Source organism: Hirundo rustica, chromosome 23 (genome assembly GCF_015227805.2).
Source record: "Hirundo rustica isolate bHirRus1 chromosome 23, bHirRus1.pri.v3, whole genome shotgun sequence".
In the NCBI taxonomy this organism is placed as follows: Eukaryota; Metazoa; Chordata; class Aves; order Passeriformes; family Hirundinidae; genus Hirundo; species Hirundo rustica.
In genome coordinates this window covers 6,247,859-6,268,014 of record NC_053472.1, presented here as the reverse complement: position 1 = coordinate 6,268,014, position 20,156 = coordinate 6,247,859, and the positions used below count along the sequence as shown (strand labels likewise).

Sequence of the window (20,156 nt, the reverse complement as noted above, 5' to 3'; positions counted from 1 at the left end):
CCCGCTGGCCCCGCGGCCTCGCCGGGGCCCCTCGCAGCCCCCAGGGATTGGCCGCCGGCCCGGGGACAAGGTTTATTCCCGCAGGGATTTGGCCTGCCGTACCCGGACCCCTCGCCTCGGCAGCGGGTGTGTGCCCTGTCCTTCACCGGGCACCGGGCTCACGTCACCCCCTTTTCCCGCTGTGTCCCCAACTCGGAGGAGCTGTGCCCCTGCCCGCCCACGCCAGCCCTCGCCGGGGGAGCTGGGCAAAGCGAAGGCTCAGCTCAGAGCAGGCCCCGGCAACCGGCACGGCCGCCCCAAAACTCCTCTCAACCCCAGGTGCTTCCCTGTCCCATCGTCACCAGTCCAGGGACGCACAGGAATCGAGCACGCAGGACAGGGACAGAGGGGACAGGGACAGGGAGGACAGGGACAGAAGGGACAGGGACAGAGGGGACAGGGACAGGGGGGACAGGGACAGAAGGGACAGGGACAGAGGGGCCACGTCCCCAGACGGGGCTGCAGGGGGTGTGCAGGGCTGGCAGTGCCAGGGGGAGCTGCTACAGAGGAACGATGCTCCTGTTCCAGGGTGGCACCGGCTCCCTGCAGCCGCAGCCCGTGGCAGCTCGCTGGGCACAGGGAGGGCACGGCGCGGGTACTGCCAGCCCGGGGGCCGCAGGGCTGGAGGCACGGGCACAGCTCCCCGCGCCTCGCAGGCTCCACGGCAGCTGGAAAAGCCCCGCTGCAGCAGATGCCCGGCAGGGGCTGATGGGCGGCACTGCCGCTCCCCACACCCGCACGGCGAGGGGGCTCCGCCGGGCTCCGGCTGCAGCGGGGCTGCGAGGGCCGGGGGGGCTTTGGGAAACCTAGCCGGGGGCGCCGCGGGAGCCGGGGGAAGGTGACAGCCCCAGGGATGGACTGGGGACACAGCCGCCGCCGCCCCTTGAACTCTGGCGTTGAGCAACAAGGCAAACAAGAGCCCGGGGAAGATCATAATCATGGTTTTATTTGTTATGATCCCACTGTCCAACTAATTGACTAGTTGCAAGTGACCCACAAAAAAATGGACTGAAGATTTACTGAAACTTTTTTTTTTCCTGTTCGTTTTTAGTCCAACATAAATGAGGAAGAAAAAAAAAAAATACTTCTGACATTTCCAAAAAACAGAAATAATAGCAAAGTATATTAATATACATTCAACATATACTGCGCGTATTGATTACTACAATACAAAGCCATGATAAAAAAAGTGTGATACTGCGGATGGCACGGTGACGCGGCCCTGCTGCTGCTGGGGGGGGCCCGGCGACTCTCCCAGGATACAGTGTCATGTAAACAAAAGGAAAATGAACCAAAGGGACAGAGCAAAAGGCTTCTCAGCGTTTCCCACCCTTCCCGCTGGAGTGAGGGGCCGCGCACGGCCGGGCCGTGGAGCTTCCCTGCTCCCTGCTTTTCGGGATCGCAGAGCCGCCAGCGTTGTTCTCCCGGAGAAGGGGAGGCCGGGAAGAGGCACGGGGTAAGGACAGCAAAGTCACCTCTGCCGTGCTGGTTTCACACTTCCTTCTGTGCAAAGTCAGGAGGGCTGGGTCGGTGTTTCCTTTCGTTTTAAAAAGTATTCCAGAAAAAAATGTCAGTAAGAAGGATCTGAGCTTGTCAAGTCCCAAAGGCAAGGGTGACACCAGTGAGCCCCAACGGGGAGCGCCTCCCGCTCCATCCACCACGGAAAGGATGGAAAAGGGACAAAGAAGAGACCTCTGCAGGTCCCGACTGTATAAGGAGAATTACCACTGTCGCCACTGGCACGAGAGAAAACCAGTCACAAGTACAATGTCATTAAAAGAAATAAAATACTTTGAATAAAAGGTGCAAGTCACAATTCATATAGAACAGAATCTAGTTAAAAATTTCTCTCAAACAGAAATTCCTTTTGCCTTTTATTAATAACAATAATAATAAAACAACATTTACCAAAAAAAAAAAAAAAAAAGAAAACCAAAAACAAACAAACAAACAAAAAAAAACCAACCAAAAATTCCTACGTGATCAGGAGGAAAAGCGAAGGGAACGAAAAATCCGACGAAAGAAAAATCCGTCTGCCCTACATTAGCCAGGAAAAGAAAAAAACCCCAAGTCGTGGCAGATTTGGAAAGAAAAGGGAAGGGAGGGCAGGGGTGATCCTGTCAGCACCCCGACACACGAGAGGGAACAGAGCAGACAGAGGTGAGACAAGAAGTGGATTGCGCCGGGGTGGGGAGAGCCCCCGCCAGCGCTGCCAGGCCCAGAGCCCCCGGTGCAGCGGGACAGAGCGCAAGGAGAGCGTGGCCTCCATCCAGGAGCGGCTCCAGTCCCCTGGGACCCGCTCAGGGCAGGCTCAGCCCAGCGAGGGGCCCCGGGCAGGGCCAGCCCCCAGAGCAGCCCCGGTGCCGAGGACGATCCTCCGTGTCGGGCTCGGGGCTCTGGGTGTAGCTGGAGTTACGGGCAAGTGTGGCAGAAATTAAAGAACCCAAAGGAACGACACACTGGATGAAGTGAGGATGAGGAAAGGGGCCATGGTATTCCAGTTAGTCAGAAATACTACGGCAATTTGGCGCAATGCTGCTAGATACTGTTGGTTTAAAATGGACCTTTTAATTTCAAAGCTGTACACAAACCCTGCAAAAGAGAGAGAGAGAGGGCTGTTAGGGGACACGAGAATGGCACATCTCCTCCCAGAGCCCTCCAGCACTCCCAGGCCATTCCTGACCCTGCCATGCAGTGGGGCTGAGCACAGCACAAGCCTGGAAGGAGGGACGCTGTCCCTGGGCAAATGGGGGACAGCAAACAGCTTCAGCACAGGAGCTCCGAGTGGATGATCCCAACCCCAGCACCGGAGCAGTGAGCAGGGAAGGCGACGCAGGGAAGTGAGGCCACGGAGGCAGCCCGAGGCGCGGTGTGGCGAGAGGAGGATGCAGGGATACTCACTCCCTCCTGGTTACACCCCCGCCTGCTCCATCCCAAAGGGCACCTCTGGGTGCTTGTAGCTCAGCAGGACGTCCGTGATGCACGTCGAGGGGTAGCAGGAGGTGTTGAGGTGCTGGCTGCCATCGCCCAGGCTCGCGTGCTCTTGACCTTCCAAGCTCTCCCCGCATTCTGAAAGGGCCAAGAGGTGACTTTGGCACCTTGCCGTGACTCAGCTCCCCGAGGAGCTGCCCACGGCCCCCAGCGCTCACCCTCGCCGTCCCTGTCGCGCAGCTGCTGACTGGCCATCAGCGACGACTGGCTGAGCACGGCGTCGGACATCCGAGCAGAGCTGAGCGCTTTTCCTGCCATCAGACTCATTCCGGGCAGGTTATCCAACTGCACCTGCGGAGACGGCAGGGGACACTCAGGGGAGCCCAGGAGAGGATCCTGCTGTTTCCCACCTGCCCACGGACAGGGTGCCCAGGGAGCCTCCGCAAACCTTCAGCGAGGGTTTGGAAAGACAAGAGCCGCATCAGGAACAGCCTGGGTGCAGCCTGTCCCTTCAGCAGGAGGATGGACTGAATGGCCCAAATCCCCCTGAACTAACAGAATCACAGCATAGCTGGGGTGGGATGGGAGAGCTGGAGAACATCCAGCACAAACCCCTGCCAAGGCAGGGACACCTGGAGCAGGTGACACAGAAACACATCTGGGTGGTTTTGGGATGTCTCCAGGGAGGGAGACTCCAGGCTCTGCCTGGGCAGCTGTTCCAGTGCTCTGCCACCCTCCATGGAAAGTTCTTCCTCATGTTGAGGTGGAACTTGCTCTGTTTTAGTTTCTGGCCATTGCCTCTCATCCTGTCACTGGGCACCAGTGAAGCTGAAGGGAGCAGGAGCATCATGTACAGCAGAAGGGAGCTGGAGCAAAGCACACACCAAGATTTGGGCAGTACAGCTCCCAGCACCTCCAACCCCACAGTGCACAGAGCAGCGAGGGCTGGGCTACCATGACCGGCTCCTTCCCGGCCCTGCAGGACCCACAGCCGGGCCGGGTGTGTCTGCAGAGCCCTGTGTTTCAGAGGAGGGCCCTGGGAGGCAAAGGCACCTACGTAGGCATCATCGCTGTTCTGGATGGTGTGATGTCTCTGCAGGGTGCGGGGCCGCGGGTGCTCGCTGTTGGAGGGGCGCACGGGGTAGCCCAGGCCGTTGTGGTCAGGCACCTGCATGGCTTGGCCGGGGGAGCTCCTGTCCATGCAGTTCCCTACGATGGACTCTTGAAAACCAGACAGGACAGAAAAAGGACAGGTTAGTGCAAGGAACCTGCAGCCCCTGCGCCGCTGCAGAACTGAGATGTGATGCCACACACGAAGGCTCCGGCTGGCAGAGCAAGGACAGGACGCCCGGCTGCTCCAGCTGGAGTGGTGCAGCACCACGGCCCCCAGCTGCACTCACACAGGCTTCTCCCTCCAGCATTAACATCCCAAAAGATCCCAATGCTAGCTGCCTTCCATCAGGAGCAGCCTAAAGCCGGAGGCACTGAGCAGGAGCACGGGAACCAGACCCTTTCCCACTCCTGCCTTCCCCTCGAGCCTGAGCTCGACCCCCAGCCTGCCCGCACCGTTACACAAGAGCTGGGGGAGCCTCCAACACGGGATGTTCCAGCAGGGCCCCTTGGCAATTGTAAGCAACATAATCCTGCTGGAAGAGCTGGCCAGGATCTTCACTTTTATCAGATGACTTCTCCCTGCCCTCCCACAATCTGGCTGTGGAGCACACCGGTGCTCTGCCTGGCAAAGTCCATCTGCGCTGCAAGCTCTTGTGACTGAGGGCAAAGGCCACATTCCTATCAGGCAAAGCCTCTCGTCATCAAGTACACGATGTTTTGGATAATGTCCTGAGCCATGGAGGAGCCTGTCATCGGGGCCGAGCTCGCCGAGCGCGGACCCCGCCGAGCACAAACGCCCGACGCGGCTGCGAGCGCTGGGAGCTGCCCCGAGGTGACACAGCTGCAGGGACATCCCTCACAGAGCCAGAGCTTTCCCAGGGCCCTGGCCGGTGGGAAGTGATGTCCTGCTGTGCTGGGACACCGCATGGCCCGGCTGGCTCTGCAACTACCATGAAACTGCTCCCTGAAGAGATCTCAGAATCCTAGAACATCCCCGCTTGGACCCACAAGGATCATCCAAATCCAACTCCTGGCCCTGCACGGGGCAGTCCCAAAATCTGTCCACATATCTAGCAGAATTCAGGTGAGACCCCATCCCACACGGTCCCCCCACCGCTCACAGGCTGGTGAGCATGGACAGCACAGCCACCACAGTGCTCCCCGTGCCCTTCCTCCATCAGGAATGTGGCATTCCTGCTGCAGCCCTGTCCCAGGGCAGTCAGGGATGCAGCCTCCCCCTGCCTTTGCACAACCGTGGGGTTACGTGCGGTTAACAGTCAGCTTTCCCAGAAAAGAGAGAAGGAAAACATGAGGTAACAGATGTTAGCGGATCAGTGCCACCCACACACTGCTTGGGACGCTGCTCCAGCTGTGGGAGCAGTGGTTGGGGCCAGCAGCCTGCTGCTTCAGCTCCACAAACAGCCCCAGTCCCCGAGCCTGGAAGAGCCAGGACCCAAAAAAACCCAGCTGCTTCCCAACGCCAGCACTGCACCTCTGGGGATGCTGCTTTGGACCAAGGGACAGACGCCCTGAACTCACAGCCCCAGCCCCGCAGAGCAGAGCCTTTCATCCCCACATCCTTTGTGTCACCGTGGCATGTGACGCTGGCACGGCGCTGCCGCCAGCCCGGCTCCCTCCGCGCCGAGCCCAGGCAGGTTTCCCATGGGCACTGCTCCCAGCCCCGGGACGGCTACGGTGGGGCAAAACTGGAGCAGGGCCGCTCGCAGGCAGCTCAGTGACATCCCAGACAGATCTGGATGGCTCTCCAGGCTGCCATCCCTGGCAGATGCTCCACAGACACCCAGAGCTTTGTGATCAGCGTCAGCACGCGCCCTTGGAAGCACAGACGCTCCCGAGCCACTGGGAAGTTACGCTCTGCTCCAGGGAAAACACATCTGGGGAGCTGAGGTGGGGAGAGGAGATACCCCTCAAACTGCACCCTCATTACACAGTCTAAGGAAAAGACTGGGAAAAGCCGGGGTGTAGGGTAACAGTGGGAAAACTGAGCGATGCAGGATGTGGTGTAGGTCAAAACACCAGGGGTGCAGGATTTGCTGTAGGTAAGGGCTCCTGGGAAGCTCTGAGGTGACTCTGCCTGGACCCGAAGCAGTGCAGGCCTGAGTCCAAGTGGGTTATGGAGGCCATAAGGAAAAGGGTACAAGCAGTTGCATCCCAGGACATAGTTTACTACAAACAGCCCCGTCAGAAGGGCTTGACACAAGCCTATTTGTAAACATTTATTTGCTTTTACTCATTTACAAGGCCTTGCAGTCTAAAGTCCTTCTCCTTTGTGTATCCAGTCCTTGCATCAGCAGTGCGGGGGCCGAGATTTGGCTTCTGACTTCACCAAACCTCACTGTCCATCTAACGGGCTGCAGTGACAAGATTCAGACTCGGGATTTTGTACCAAACGCCCCTCCAGAGCTTCCAACCTCCACTGAGCCTGGGGCCATTCCCCCCACTCCGAGCACGGCGGGGAAGTGGAGCTCTGAGAGCAAACACGTTGGGAATTCAGAGTTTAGGAGGATTTCAGCACAGCTCAGCCTCGTCCCTGCCCCCCGCCCACGCTCTGGGGGGTCAGGGCTTGGCAGCCCCACTCAGCCCTCCGAGCCAGCCTATTCCAGCCTGCTGCTTTCCCAACAAACCCGTGCTGTGTCCCTGAACAAAGCTGGGCCTCCTGTGCCCTGGACACAGCTCCTCTGCAATAGGGCCCCCAGTGCCAAGGGCAGGCTGGTGGCTCCAGCCCAGAACCCCGAGTCCTGCAGGGAATACTGATCTGCCTGCTCAGCCTCTCCTCAAAGCCCTCCTAGCAAGGGGCTCAGAGGGTGTTTTTCCTGCAGAGGAGCCTGTGATTACAGCTCAGGCAAGAATTCTCTGACAGCCCAGCGCTGCCAAAGCAGCCACCGAGGAGCAAAGGCGCAGCTGCTTCCAAGGAGCAGGAAAGGTCTTCAGACCCTAATGGCAAGCTGAAACTCACTCTCTCCAGAATCCACCCTTCCCAGTTCAAGCAGGGATAGAATCATGCTGCTGCTGCTGCTTCCCAAAGTGCCAGAGAGGCGGGCAAGGCTGCTGGAGCCACAGGGCACTGACCAACACTGTTACTGTGTGTGTCTGTGCGAGCTTTAGCAGTGCCTGGACTTGAGGGTCTGTGCTTAAGAGCAGGAATAAATGGCTGCACTGCTACAGCTGGGGTGTGCTGGCAGCCGAGCTGTTCCCATCCCATGTTGACAGGGGATGGGGAACATCACCACCAAGAATAAACCTGTGGCCACCACGCAGCGTCCTGGAAAAGAGGGCAGCAAGCTGGGCCCTGTCTTTACCTGCCTGCAGAAGCAGGTCAAATTCCCAAGGGAAGCAGCCCATGGGGCTCCTTCCTTATTCAACCCTGTTTATTACAGAGGCTGTGCCTGCAATTTACTTCAGGCCACAAAAGCCAGAAAGAATCTCGGAAATTCTGCGCTATGCAAAACACGTCAGGAAACCCTTGGTGTGCCGGCTGGGACGGTGCCCTGGGCAGGACGGTGAGCGGCTGGCACGGACGGGCGCCTGGCCTGCATGGGCAGCAGGGAGCCTTACCTCTGCTGGGCACCTTATTCCTGAATCCAGGCGTGGGCTGATGCCTGTACTGGTGCGTTCCCAACTCCTGCGCGGGATTAGCAGTTCCTAGCACAGATTCGGGGTCCCCGTGCCCTCCTGCGTTTACAAGCAGAGGGGTCTCGTGGCAACCTTTGGTCAATGTGTTTGAACTCTTACTGTCAGGAAAGCTGTCCCTGTTTCCCTCGCAGGCGCAGTCCTCCTCCATGCTCTCCGAGTGGAACAGGGCTGGCTGGTGTCCGTATCCCTGCGGCGGTGGCACGGACGCAGGGACCTGCTGGATACATTCTTGCGCCCTGATTTTTAAGAGATGTTGGGGGCTGTTCTGGGGGTGGTACGTGTCAGCACTCTGATAAGGCAAAGACAACGACTGGCGCTCCGAGAGGTTCTGTCCCATGCTGGTGCCCATGTTCCCAGCATCCCCTTGACTCATATGCCTGAACAACTCTTGGTATTCTTGCTGCTGCTGCTGCTGCTGCCGCCGTTTGATGAGCTGTGCAAATTCTGCCTGGGGCAGCCGCATGTCCGTGTGCCCCGTGAGCGAGTGCCGGGGGGAAAGCAGTCCCTGGAGGATGTGCGGTACCTGCTGGTGTCGGCTGTAGTCGGGAGGTGTCGGGGACAACAGTGCCTGCTGTAGTGCCGATGCCGTGTAGTGCTGCTGCTGCTGATGTGCGTTCGGAGGGAAACTGGGGTACGGGTCAAGCTGCGGGACCTTCAGAGCTTGCTGGGCTGCAGGGAACCCGACCCCTCCCGGCGGGCTGTAGTTGCTGGGGGAAACGCGGGGCTGCTCCGGGAACAGGTGGGGGTGTAAGTGCACCTGGTCGTAGTTGGCGGGGGGATACCTGTTCACGTTCAGACTGCAAGGACAAGGAGAAGGACAAGTGACCGCACTGCTCGGCGGGAGCCAGAGCTGCTCCCGCACGGGAGGGGCTTCCCCAGCCCCGGCCTGGCTCACCAGCTCCTTGCCAGGGACGGGGAGGGAGCAAGCGCAGCGCAGACCGGCAAGGACACCGCATCCCGCGCCGGCGTTCCCGGTCCCGGCCGTGCGCAGCGCTGCCCTGAGCCGGAGCAGGCGGCGAGGGCTCTCACCTGTGCGACTCGGCGCTGTCGGCGCTGAGCTGCTTGGACAGCTGCCGGTGGCCGTAGCTGAGGGAGGCCATCAGGTTGGCGCGGTGCTGCATCTGGATCTGGCTGGCGCTGGGGCTCAGGGACATCCCCCGTGCGTGGGACGCCAGGCCCTGCCCGCCCACGGGGGCTCCGGGCAGGAGGCTGCTGCCGACCATGTCCCCGGGCTCCTGCACTTGGATGGTGACCTGCTGGGGCTGCGACTGCTGCTGCTGCAGGGCCAGGCACGTCAGCCCCATGGCCGGGGGAGGGGAACAGTTACCCGACTGCGGGAAGATGGTGCTGTGGGATGGCATCCCTTGGAACTGGGACTGGGAGGCAGCACCTACAAGGAACAAAGACGCTCAGCACCCCTGCCAGCCCAGGGCGAGGCTTGGGAGCGAGATCTGCTCCACTCTCCAAGTGCTGGACAGGGCTTGGATTGACCAGGTGTAGTGAAAGGTGTCCCTGCCCGTAGCAGGGGGCTGGAAAGGGATGGTCTTTAAGGTCCCTTCCAGCCCAAACCGGGCTATGATGCTGTGATTCACTCCATGACTCTGGCCCAGGCTGGGAGCCCGGTACGTGCCCGTATGGGTGCTCTGTCATGCTGTGCCAGCGTGCAAAGGTCACAGCCAGAGCCCCTTGCACCAAAACAGAAACTCTGCGGAGCTGACAGTGATTTGCATAAACCTGAGTGTATCAGCCCTTCCTCCCCACCCCGGGAGCGATAAGTAAGGATCTTGTGACAAGAAACCCGACAGCACATTCCAGCTGGCAGCTTCTCGCGAGCTCTCAGTAACACCAGCCCTTGCTGCCAGATGGAGAATCTTTTACATCATCAGCAAACTGTGCAGGGCCTGGGCCGGGGGGGGAACGGAGCCCTGGCAAACCCCACGCTGCGTCCTCAGGGTTTGATGGGATCACAGGGCCCTGCCCAGCTCCCAGAACTGCTTACCATGGGGCTGGAGCACGCTGCTGCTCACAGGGGGTGGGCTGCTGTTGGGTTGCCTGAAGAGATGATTGTTGGGGTGGTTCGGGGGCGGGCTGGATGGCTGGATCCGTAACCTACGCAGGGAAACAAGCACCTTCTCACCATGCCTGCTCCTCGTCAGGATCCTGTCTCAGCTGTGAGAGCTGATGCCGAGCGCTGCGGGTCTTGTTCGGAATAAACACCATAAAGCCCTTGCTGGGCATCCCAAGGTCTCCGCAGCTTGGCTTCTCTTCTGAGAGCCACCTCACTTGTCCAAGTCACGCAGGGAGTGAGCATGACCTGGTGGCTACCACAGAAATCTGGGGACAAGGACACTGCAGGCTCACCTCCTGACTCACTGCACCTGGTGAGACACCCTGCTCTCATTTCCCACAACTCAGCCTGCCTCACCTACAAGTCAGGGTGCTGAGGGCAAGGAGGCTGAGCTCACCAAGGGCCTGGAAAGGTGTGAGACACCCAAGGGAGCAGCGTGAGAGAGCCTGGCTGCTGAAGAGGCAGCTTCAAGCCACTCAAAAGGCAGGACTGTCAATCCTCTACTCAAAGCAGGTCTGTGCCTTCGAATCAGAATTCTCTGATTCTAAAGTCCTTCAGACAGAATCCAGCTCCAAGGACCAGGCACATTCACCTGTGAACTGGCTGTGTCATTCTGTCTCCATAAACCTCCAACTCAGCCTGGCCTCTCCTGAGTGTGTCAGCTCATCCCTGGGCTTCAGGAAGAGTAAAACCCAGAGCTGTCCTAAAGGCATTTCTTTACCTCTGGAGCTGGTGAGTGAGCAGAGCTGGCTGGTTTTCACATGGAGCTTGCAAGGGTGGAGATGGCTGGGGAGGCCGGATACAGTCCTGAACCAAGCACCACAAGAAAACAAGAAGTGTTTGCAGTCAATGTCTCAGTCAGTAAATTTAGAAACACCGCTGGGCGAAGCAGGACATATCCAGATTCACCGAATGTCAGTGCCTGACTGCAGCCCTGGCTGCCACAGCTACCACAGCAGCTGTGCAAACATCTCTGCTGAAATCCTTCAGCATTCCCGCTACAGCAAGCCCAGCAAACTCCCCTCCCTCAATCCCCCCGGGACCTGCTCACGAGTTGTGTCTGCAGCAACACAGGAAAACAGAGCTAAGCCTTCAGCAGCTCTGGCTGCACTACCTGAATCTGCTGATGAAGAATCTGATGGTGCTGCTCCTGCTGGTACAACATGTGCTGCTGCTGCGTCTTCTCCAGCGTCCTCTCGTCCATGTGCCCACCGTACATCTTCTGGAGCTGCTCACACTCCTGCAAAGAATCCAGCACCAATCCCATAAATGCCCTCCTGGTGCACAGCACCCTGCTGCCTGTGGAGTGCCAGGCTCTGCAGCCCACCCCTCTGAGATAAAGCTGGCAAAAAAAGCCTAATTCGCTCCCCCTGACAGAATCGGGTATGCAGCGACATGGCAAAAAGCCAGGAAAGCAACGGGTGCACGTGACACCGAGCTGGCACCGCTGCGTCCCCTTAATGCAGGCAGCAAGCTCTGGAAACAACACCTCGAGGTGAGGAGAGCACCGCATCTGTGCCGTGCTGCAAGGGGAAAGGGCTGTCCTGGGGCCCAAATCTGCTCCAGCCATTGGCACGCTGGGAATATCCCACAATACACTCCAAACTCCGGGGCGAGGAGCTGCCCTTTCCTGGGACACCCTGGATCAGCCCCAAAACTGCTGCCACAGGAAATGTGGGAGAGCGGGAGCCGCAGTCTGACAGTGCTGGTGGGGCCCTGCAGGGACAGGCAGGACACCCATGGGTGACGCCAGAAAAGAGGGGGGCAGGAATCCCCCCAGGTGCCCAACTGCAGGTGAACAGCTCACACATCCAGAGGACACTCAGGGTGTGCTGCAGCCACAGAGAGCAGGAACAAGCCCTCAGCTGCAAAGTCCCCACTGTGCCCCTCAGCCTTTCGTGTAAAGACTCCTCCTTTGCTTCCTGAAGCAGCAAGACTGAGGCAGTAAGAATTCCTTGTGGAGGCTGTTTTGAGGAGCCCCAGCCCCCCCTCACCTGCTGAAGCTGTTTGATGCTGCTGTTATTGCCCATCTTCTCCAGGTGGGCTTTGAAAGCCTGGATGCTGGCAGCCCCGTCGGAGAAGCGCCGGACGGGCGAGAAGCGCTCGGTGGGGAGGTGCAGAGTGTTGGAGTCCTTGTAGATAGAGCTGAACACAGGGAAGGAAGGGGGTCAGTGACGTGACACCGGCCAGAACACAAACTCCAGCGCAGACATTCCACCTCCACCAGCCTCCCAGCTGCAGGGGTGCTCCACACTGGGCAGTCAGGATGGGCACATCTGAACCGAGCTGTGCCCGAGGCACCACAAGCACTTCCCTGTCACAATGAGCTTTCTTTGCCATCAGAGGGAGCCAGATTTTTTTCAGGAGCTGTTTTCTCCCAAAACTGGGGCTCCCCATTATCACTGAGCTCCTGCTCTGCCATTAGGTGCCACCTGTGCTATCAGGAGCAGAGATAACTTGGCATACACTCAGCACAATGTGCCCCACAACGAACAGCCGGGGCTCTCTGCCTGCCCTCACGGCTTCAGGGCAAGTGATATCTGTAGAACCTGATTTCTGGGAAAATCACAGAATAGTCTGGGCTGGGAGGGACACCTTCCACTGCCTCAGGCTGCTCCAAGCCCTGTCCAGCCTGGCCTTGGGCACTTCCAGGGATCCAGGGATAGCCACAGATTCTCCGGGCACCCTGTGCCAGGGCCTCCCACCCTCACAGGGAGGCTTTTCTCCCATCCGCAAAGGATTTCTTTTGTAAAGATTCTGCAAATGCCATCTCCAGAACCCAGCAAGCAAGACTTAGTGCCCAGGCTCCAGCAGCAGCCTTTGTCTGTGAGAAGGTCATGGAGACGTGGTCTTTACAGCACCCCTGACACCAAAACCAGCAAGAGTCCACCCGGCCGCAGCTGGAGTGGTCCTGAGCTCCAGAGGTCACTCTGAGGACCGGTCCCAGGCTCCCCTTGTCACAGGTGACTGATGCTGGAGCACTGCCAGCAGGCTGGGTTCCCTTTAGTCACTGTCTCTGCCCTAGGGGGACATACTGCAGTTCCCTTCCAAGGAAAGAGCTGTGCTCCTGCCTTTTGAAGCCATCCCATCCATTATCCTGATCCATTTGCTCTCCTGTTGCATTGATGGAAAGCAGAAGCTACAGAAAAAACCATGCTGAGATTTTGAAATCTGTGTGGGCAAGGCAGAACAGCTGCACTTCCCTGTACAGCCGTACTTCAATTCTGCTTTCAGATACTGAACGTGACAAAACCAGGGGCTACGTATGAAGATACACAAGATAGCTTAAAATAGGTTAAGGGCTAAAATAAACCCCACCTGCCATTCAATAACGTGGTTTATTTACACAATGAGTGCTAATTTCTGTGCCAGGTATGCCATGAACTCACTGTGGAACACTCTGTTTAGACCACGGTCAGATGAAATCGCCATGATTTCACAGGAAAAACACAGAACAGGCTCACAGCACGTTACAACACCAAGAGTGGAACAGGCAGATACCACCCTGCTCATGATGCAACAGCTTCAGGACTCCAGAGCCGAGAGACAGAGCTGATACCAATGTTATTTACAGGGTAAATGTGTTTAAAGTCTTGTAAAAATTCCGTTCCTGCTGTGCGTGAGGGGCTTGGCTTACCTTTAGGATTTGCAGCAATCCTCAAAGCAGGACACAGCACATTTTGCTTGTTTTGCAAACTGCACTCCTCTTCCTATCAACTGTGGCCCTAGAAACGTCTCCCCTCCTGCTCTTCCCATCCCCCAGGCACCTCTGAGGGAGTAACTTGAGGGCAGAGAGGTGCTTATCTCGGGTTTTCCGGAGCTCCAGCGTGGCACTAGCACTGTCTCAGTCTGCTCAGAGTTCACCTGTCCCTGCTGATTACATCAGTGCTCAGCTCAGCAGGTCTCTGGCTACAATAAAAAGGGTTTTGTCAAGCCTGCCAGTGTGAGCTGCCTGAGGGGCTGAACACCAGCACCGGCCTGGCAGCCACTGCTTTCCCAAGAGGCAGCAAACTCCAGTGTGCAGCTGGTTCGCTCCTAGCACGGAGGAGTTAGAGCTTTAAAGCATTTTTAGGAAGGTTTTTTGTTTTTTTTTTTTTCCTTAATTAAGAGGAATTTAAGCTCCCTCTGTGGCATTAGCATCTCCGGCTGGCTGCTGTGACAAGGACTCTGTCACATTAACATCTCTCCATCAGGACTGTCCCTCCCACACATCCTGAGTGTGTTTAGATGCAATCCAAAGGTTCCCTCTTTCCCAGACTTGGTGGGTTTTTTTCTTCCTTCCTCACCTGGCTTCTTTTTCTCACATCATTCCCATCAAGGGTTCAGGTGAGAAATGAAATTACTCTCGAGGAGCTTTGCAAAGAGACTTTGCAGTCAGAACACACAACTCTGGTGCAGCACAGTGAGGGTTTTAAGCTCTGCTGTGGATGACTCTTGGCGCAATCTTTTGCCTGCATCTGCCTCCAAAAACGTTCTGTAGCAAATCTGCTACCTCGATGCCTACCGTTACACAGGGAAAAGCTTTCCTCTAAAAAAAAAAATAGCTTGTTCCCAGTATTTCTGTGATGGCAGCCAATTCCAGCAAATCATCTCCAGCCACCAAAGCGGGACTGGAGGGAAGAGCCAGCTGATTCCTGCTGGTCCCTGCAGGCAGGGGGTCAGACACCCTCTGCTCTGTGGGTCTGCTCTTTGTCCCTGTTCCTCCTCCTCCTCCTCACCCCTCCCTGCCAGCGGGGTGTCCTCAGCGCTCCATTCCAGGGCCACCTGGGCAGGATTCCTGGCGCAAGCTGCCCGGCCGGCCGGTGCCGTTACTCACCGGTGCTGGTCGGGTCCCAGGTGTGGAGCCCAAGCCCGGGGTCGGAAGGACTGCTGTCCTAGCTGCCTCTGCAAGTCTGGAGGGATTTCAGCTGTAGGGTTGGTCATGGCCAGAGTGTGCCTTTTTGACCTATTTGCCAAGTATCTGCAACAAGCAGGAGCACATTTTATAAGAGACTGATGGGAGTCCTCCGAAAACAGGGAGCGTTAGATACCCCGGAGAAAACGGGAAGGAAGAAGCTCGTGCAGCGCTCAGAACGCGCCAGGGACGCGCTGCCCGTGCCCGTCACAGCACTGCCTCACCAGTGCCTCGGGGACGAGCGCAGTGTCAGTGCTGGTGCTCCACCGCCAGCCTCGGAAGGAGAGAGGAGCCGTTTGCTCTTCCCGGCAGGAAAGCCACGTTTCACCTCCGGGGGAACGCTGGTATGTCCCTTTGGGAATACCCACCTGCCCCCAGCGTGGATGCGCTGCGTGGGGCAGCTCTGTGCCAGCCCGGGGAGCCCGGGCACAGAGAAGCCAGCGGGTGCCGGGCACAGAGCGGAGCAGCCGCTCCTGCCAGGGGAACCTTCGCTCCTCAGACCGACCTGGGACAGCCCGGGTGCGGCCGGCAGCAGCGGCCACCGGGTCCCAGCAGGGGAAGGCTGCCCGAGGAGCATGAGGAGGGCCGGGCTGAGCAGGGCTGTGCCAGCCCGGTCCAAGTGCGCCATCTAGCCCCTGCTCCGCTCCGGGAGAGCTGGGAACGGCCCGGGATGCGCAGGGAACGGGAACACGAGCGGCGAGAGGGTCCCCCCCTCTGCAGCCACCAGCACCGAGGCTGGGCTTGCCTCTCACACCAGAGCTGCGAGGCGACAGATTAAACAAAAGCCCGCTGTGCACTGGAAAAGGGCTGCAGGTCTCCTGCAAAGCCCCCAAAGATCGGGCAGGGGGAACTCGGAGCCTCTGCTCCGGCAAGGACGTGAGGAAGGGCCAGGCGGTGCTGAGAGCTGCTGCCTGCCTGCTGCTCCCGGCACAGCCGAGCCCAGGGCACCGGAATGGCAGAGAGGGGCTGAAGCTCTGGCCCGGGGCTGGCACTGCAGCCAGGCTGTGCCCGCTCAAGGCCGCTGGGATGAACGCCCGCCTGAGAACTCAACCCTTCGTGCTCTGTGAAGCAGCAGCGAGGCAGCTCGGGTAACCGTGCCAAGCCCCGCTCGGCCAGTGACACCTGCACGTCCTCGCCTTTGCTCTTTTCCCCCGCAGCTGCCCCTGGGAAGCAGAAAGAGCAGCAAGCAATACAGACTTGCCCAAACCCAGCCTCTCTTTGCTGCTGAAGCCACTTAAGCAGAAGAAGCAGGTTAACAGTGCCGTGGTGCCCCGCCAAAGCCCGTGCCATTAGCTGTTTAAGAATCGTTTGATGCAGACAGGGAAAGGTTCCCAAAGAGCTTTACTGTTGTGGTTTGCTAAGATCATTTTATTTCAGCCCTCCAGGGAACAATCCAATCACGAGCTCTAACAGCATCTCGGGTGGAAGAAAGTTTCCCAAAGCTCCAAGGAGATGTGACTGTTCCCTGGAACAGAGAGAAGACTGTGCTCTGCTTTCAAGGTCAGATTAAGGAGGGCAAAAGCTGCTCGCTGGTGGCTGCAAACAGAGTATCTGGGGCAGTGTTCTGAGAAGCTAAATATTTGCATCTGTCCCTGATGTTAATGCTATTTACCCTTCTCCTCTGATGACTACTGACATGTTGCAACACAAGGGGGTGGAGAACAAGTTAACACACAACCTGGATGGTGCCTTTTCAAGGCCATCTGGTGGAAGAAGAACATGTGCTGTGAAAGAACTAAGGGCAGCACTGTCAAGAGCAACGAAGCGACCTCTGAGTCCAAGGGGACTTGGTTTTCGGTGGGATCTGAACATTTCAGTGCCTTGCAAAACGCTGCACAGGGCTTTCAAAATGTTTCCAGCTGAGCTAATGCTTTAAGGGCTCAACTGAAACCTTCAGGTTTAGAATAGTGATAAATCTGCCCAGGTAAGATGTCCGGGCATCCCCTTGCCAAGAATGAGATTTATGGTGTTTGCACAGCCGGAAAGACCACCTGCTCTTTGAGGTGCTGTCAGAGGACATTGTTGGCCCCACATTAAAACTGTTAATGGCTGTTGAAGCTATTATTGAGGCCACAAGTGGGCAAAAGGAGTCTGAGTGCACAGTCTGCCACTGCTCACACTCACTGCTCCTTGGGAGCACTGAGAGGAGCACAGCTGGCCAAGGCTCTGGAGCAGGAGCTGCACCCACCCCCAGTCTGCAACAACCCCCAGTCTGAACCCCTGTGAGCCCCCAGGGAGCCACTCCCTTACCCAGGTGATGCCCTGTACAAAGGGGGATCCAGAAAGCTCTTCCAGTGTGAGGTAAGAAGCAGGAGCACCCAGCACACGCAGTGCCCAGCTGGTTAGCAGAGAAGAAACTATGCAAAAGCTCCTAAGAAAATGTTAGCAAGGCCACGGTTAGTGTGTTCATGGACTGAGAAAGTACAAGCACATTCTACCCACTTCCTACAATGTGTTTAGAGCAGACACAGAGAACAGAAGTTCCCAGCCTGAGAGCTAATAATGCTTTCCTTATTGGAGCAGACTATTTTAAGGCCTAATGCTAAAATTAGCAGCTAGAGGTACCCGTAATTCCAGCAAGCTCACTTTGTTTGAGGCATCAGAGTTGGATGTTTACTGCACGTCTTGATACAAAAGCTGCTGCACTGGCACCCAAGGCCACGGAGGAGATCCTCCCACCTCCAGCACCCAGCAGGGAGGGGAATCCCTCGGCACTCACTTGGCAGGTTAGTGTGGATCGCATGCTGGTGCACACTAAGCGAAGGAATTTAGCAGTTCCAAGAGTTTCTGGAGAGCCTACTGCTCAATCAGCTACCCATTTCAGGGGAATCCAGCTTTGCAAGCACCCAGTAGTGCCAGAGGAGTAACTGCCTACAGTAATCAACACCCACAGGAACAGGAGAAGCGGTGAGCCTTCGCTGTAAAATCAACAGTGGTGCCCTGATGAGGTGGCTGTGTCTGAATCAGCTCTGGAACAGCCCAAGGTGAGCCTCGTGGAGGTAGGAAGGGCAAACGTTAACAGAGCGGGAGTTACCTCTGCACGGCTTCCTGATCCGGCTCCCCATCGGAGCTCTCCTCGTCCACAGGGGTGACAGCTGGCACAGCCTGCAGAGAGAGAGCCACAGCTCAGGAGGACACCCAGCACAGTCCCCATCCCACTGGGGACACCTGATCTTCCCAAACAAGCTTCCACAGGGGTGTGCGTTGGCTCCTCTGCAGCACCAAGGAAACCTGGCCAAGAAGCCCTTCCAACATTCCTTCCCCAGTCCAAGTGCCTGGGCAGGGCTGCTGCTACTCGGAGAATTCATTGATACAGATGCACCCGGGGAGAGAGAACGCGCCTGAACGCCTGGGATGGACACTTGAGTTTTCTCCATGGGGTCAGCAAAGGACAAAAGCCACCATTGAAAAGCGCACGGACGCCGCCAGTCCCAGAGAGGAGCACGCCACCCCAGCTGCCACCTTCAGCAGAGCACAGCAAGTCCTGCAAGGGCGAGCAGGGGAAGCTTTGGAGGCGAGCAGGGGAAGCTTTGGCGGCGAGCAGGCGCATCCCCGCCGCGCTGGGTGACCTGGGCACGGCCACCTCTGCCCGCGGGACGGGGACATTTGGATATTTTTAAGCGCTCTGCCTCCCCTGCGGTACTCACTGGCGTCATGGTGACGAGCGGCGAGGGGCCCCGGGGACGCTTGAGCAGCTGCTGCGCGTGCAGCTGGATGTTGGCCCCGCCGTCCGACGCCCGCCGGCCCAGCGGGCCCATCCCGTTCAGCAGCTGCAGCGTGGGGGGCTGCAGCAGGGACTGCTCCTGCAACACACACACACACACACACGGCACCGTTACCCACCCCGGCCGGAGCCCGGGACGCACAGGAGAAGACAAAACCCCTGGGCTTCAGGGATGTCGCCGGCATCTGGGATGATGTGAGGCAGGGACAGGCAGTGGATGAGCTGGGTTTAACTCTGCAGCTCTCTGCACGCTGCTTTAGCTGCCAGGCAGCTGCAACCTGCAGCTCCAAGCCAGGCAGAGCAGTCCCGTTTCTTCCCAGACCATTTATTAATTTCATATTGCACTACTCTTTCCTTCTTTGGCTTCCATCACGGAACCACAAAATGGTTTGGGTTGGAAATGACCTTAAAGATAATTTCATTCTAACCCCCCTCATTCTAACACCTTCCACTATCCCAGGCTGCTCAGAGCTCCATCCAGCCTGGCCTTGGACACTTCCAGGGACGGGGAACCCACAGCTTTTCTGGGCAACCCGTTCCAGTGCCTCACCACCCTCACAGTAAAGAAAATTCTCCTAATATTTGATCTAAACCTACTTTAGAGAAACAATTGGAATCATACATTCTGAGAGTAATTCTTGAGGCTTATGCAGTCCAAGGAGTGACAAACAGAGGGAGCGAGTGCGAGCACAAACACCCCTCCCACTGGCAGGGATCACGGGCAGTACCTTGTACTCCAGCTGCCCCGTGGGCTGCAGGTTCTGCCTGGGCAGCACGTTGTGCATGAAGTTCACATTTGGGGTCACCTGCAGGAACGGAGCCTGAGGAGTGACACGGGGGAAGCCAGGCAGGAGCTTCTGCAGGTCTTCCATGACTTCCGTCCTGTACAATCACATTTGGAGAGGGGAATTAGCCATGATGTGAGAAAACCCCTCACAGATCCAGTGCACCCAGCTTCCCTTGATAAAAAGCTTCTTACTGCTCTGGGAAATGGTCACACAGAGCAGCCAAGCCACTCTTCGGTTTTATTTGTTTCTTTTTCCCCTCCATGTTGATTTGCCAGAATTAGCTCTCAGCATTACCCTTGATGGCTTTTACCACAAAAATTTCACCTTGGACATGATAGCAGTGCAGCTCGGGGGAGACACTTGCCTTGACCAAAAGCACAGCTCACCCAGAGCTGATCAGGAAGAGCAGGAGGAAAGTACCTCACCCCCATCTAAAACACTGACCGAGCTGTGCAGGGGGACTGGGACCTTTAAAGGAGCACTCAGAAGGGCCAAAGTCACACGCTGGGAGTGCAGTACTCACCGTGGGTCTGCTACTCCCACTGTGTGCCTCCTCATGGAGAGGTAGCGGACCAGAGCCTCGGGTGATGGTTCCTCCCCTTCATCACTGTCCAAGTTCATTGTTCCATCAGTCTAGGCAGGACAAACATTGGAGATGGAGAAATGCAACATGAGGATCAAAGGAAAGGCTTCGATGTGAGCCAGAAAAAGAGCTTGCAGGGGTCATGGGGAGGTGCCTCACCTCCACAATTTGGTTCTCGGGGTTGATGAGCTGGACTTGGGGCACGTTGATGTTCATGGTGTTGCCTGTCTGTTCTGTCTGCTGAGTGGAGAGATCAGCATCAGAAGAGTCAAACACAGCATTGCTTTACAAACACGGCCCTAAGCACCTGGGCAGGGAGGTGACCCTGGAGCCAGTGAAGAGCTGTTTATTCCCAAGAGGTT

The 20,156-nt window shown here is 57.4% G+C and overlaps 1 protein-coding gene across 4 annotated transcripts in view; it reads right to left on the bottom strand.

The window, feature by feature from the left end:
- Nucleotides 1-1,002: 1,002 nt before the first annotated feature.
- Nucleotides 1,003-20,156, bottom strand: part of SIK3 (SIK family kinase 3) — a 70,966-nt gene continuing 51,812 nt past the window's right edge. The window contains exons 10-25 of one of the 4 annotated variants that reach the window (XM_040084974.2): nucleotides 19,954-20,034; nucleotides 19,735-19,844; nucleotides 19,152-19,305; nucleotides 18,347-18,502; nucleotides 17,734-17,804; nucleotides 14,622-14,765; nucleotides 11,800-11,950; nucleotides 10,920-11,045; nucleotides 10,527-10,612; nucleotides 9,737-9,846; nucleotides 8,767-9,127; nucleotides 7,660-8,534; nucleotides 4,028-4,191; nucleotides 3,189-3,321; nucleotides 2,941-3,108; nucleotides 1,003-2,631 (exon numbers count right to left, since the gene is read on the bottom strand). In XM_040084974.2, the coding sequence (XP_039940908.1) occupies nucleotides 2,951-3,108; nucleotides 3,189-3,321; nucleotides 4,028-4,191; nucleotides 7,660-8,534; nucleotides 8,767-9,127; nucleotides 9,737-9,846; nucleotides 10,527-10,612; nucleotides 10,920-11,045; nucleotides 11,800-11,950; nucleotides 14,622-14,765; nucleotides 17,734-17,804; nucleotides 18,347-18,502; nucleotides 19,152-19,305; nucleotides 19,735-19,844; nucleotides 19,954-20,034 (2,880 nt within the window). In that variant the 3' untranslated portion in view covers nucleotides 1,003-2,631; nucleotides 2,941-2,950. The remainder of the gene's footprint in view (nucleotides 2,632-2,940; nucleotides 3,109-3,188; nucleotides 3,322-4,027; nucleotides 4,192-7,659; nucleotides 8,535-8,766; nucleotides 9,128-9,736; nucleotides 9,847-10,526; nucleotides 10,613-10,919; nucleotides 11,046-11,799; nucleotides 11,951-14,621; nucleotides 14,766-17,733; nucleotides 17,805-18,346; nucleotides 18,503-19,151; nucleotides 19,306-19,734; nucleotides 19,845-19,953; nucleotides 20,035-20,156) is intronic. The other 3 variants (XM_040084975.2, XM_040084976.2, XM_040084977.2) reach the window with 3 other exon arrangements.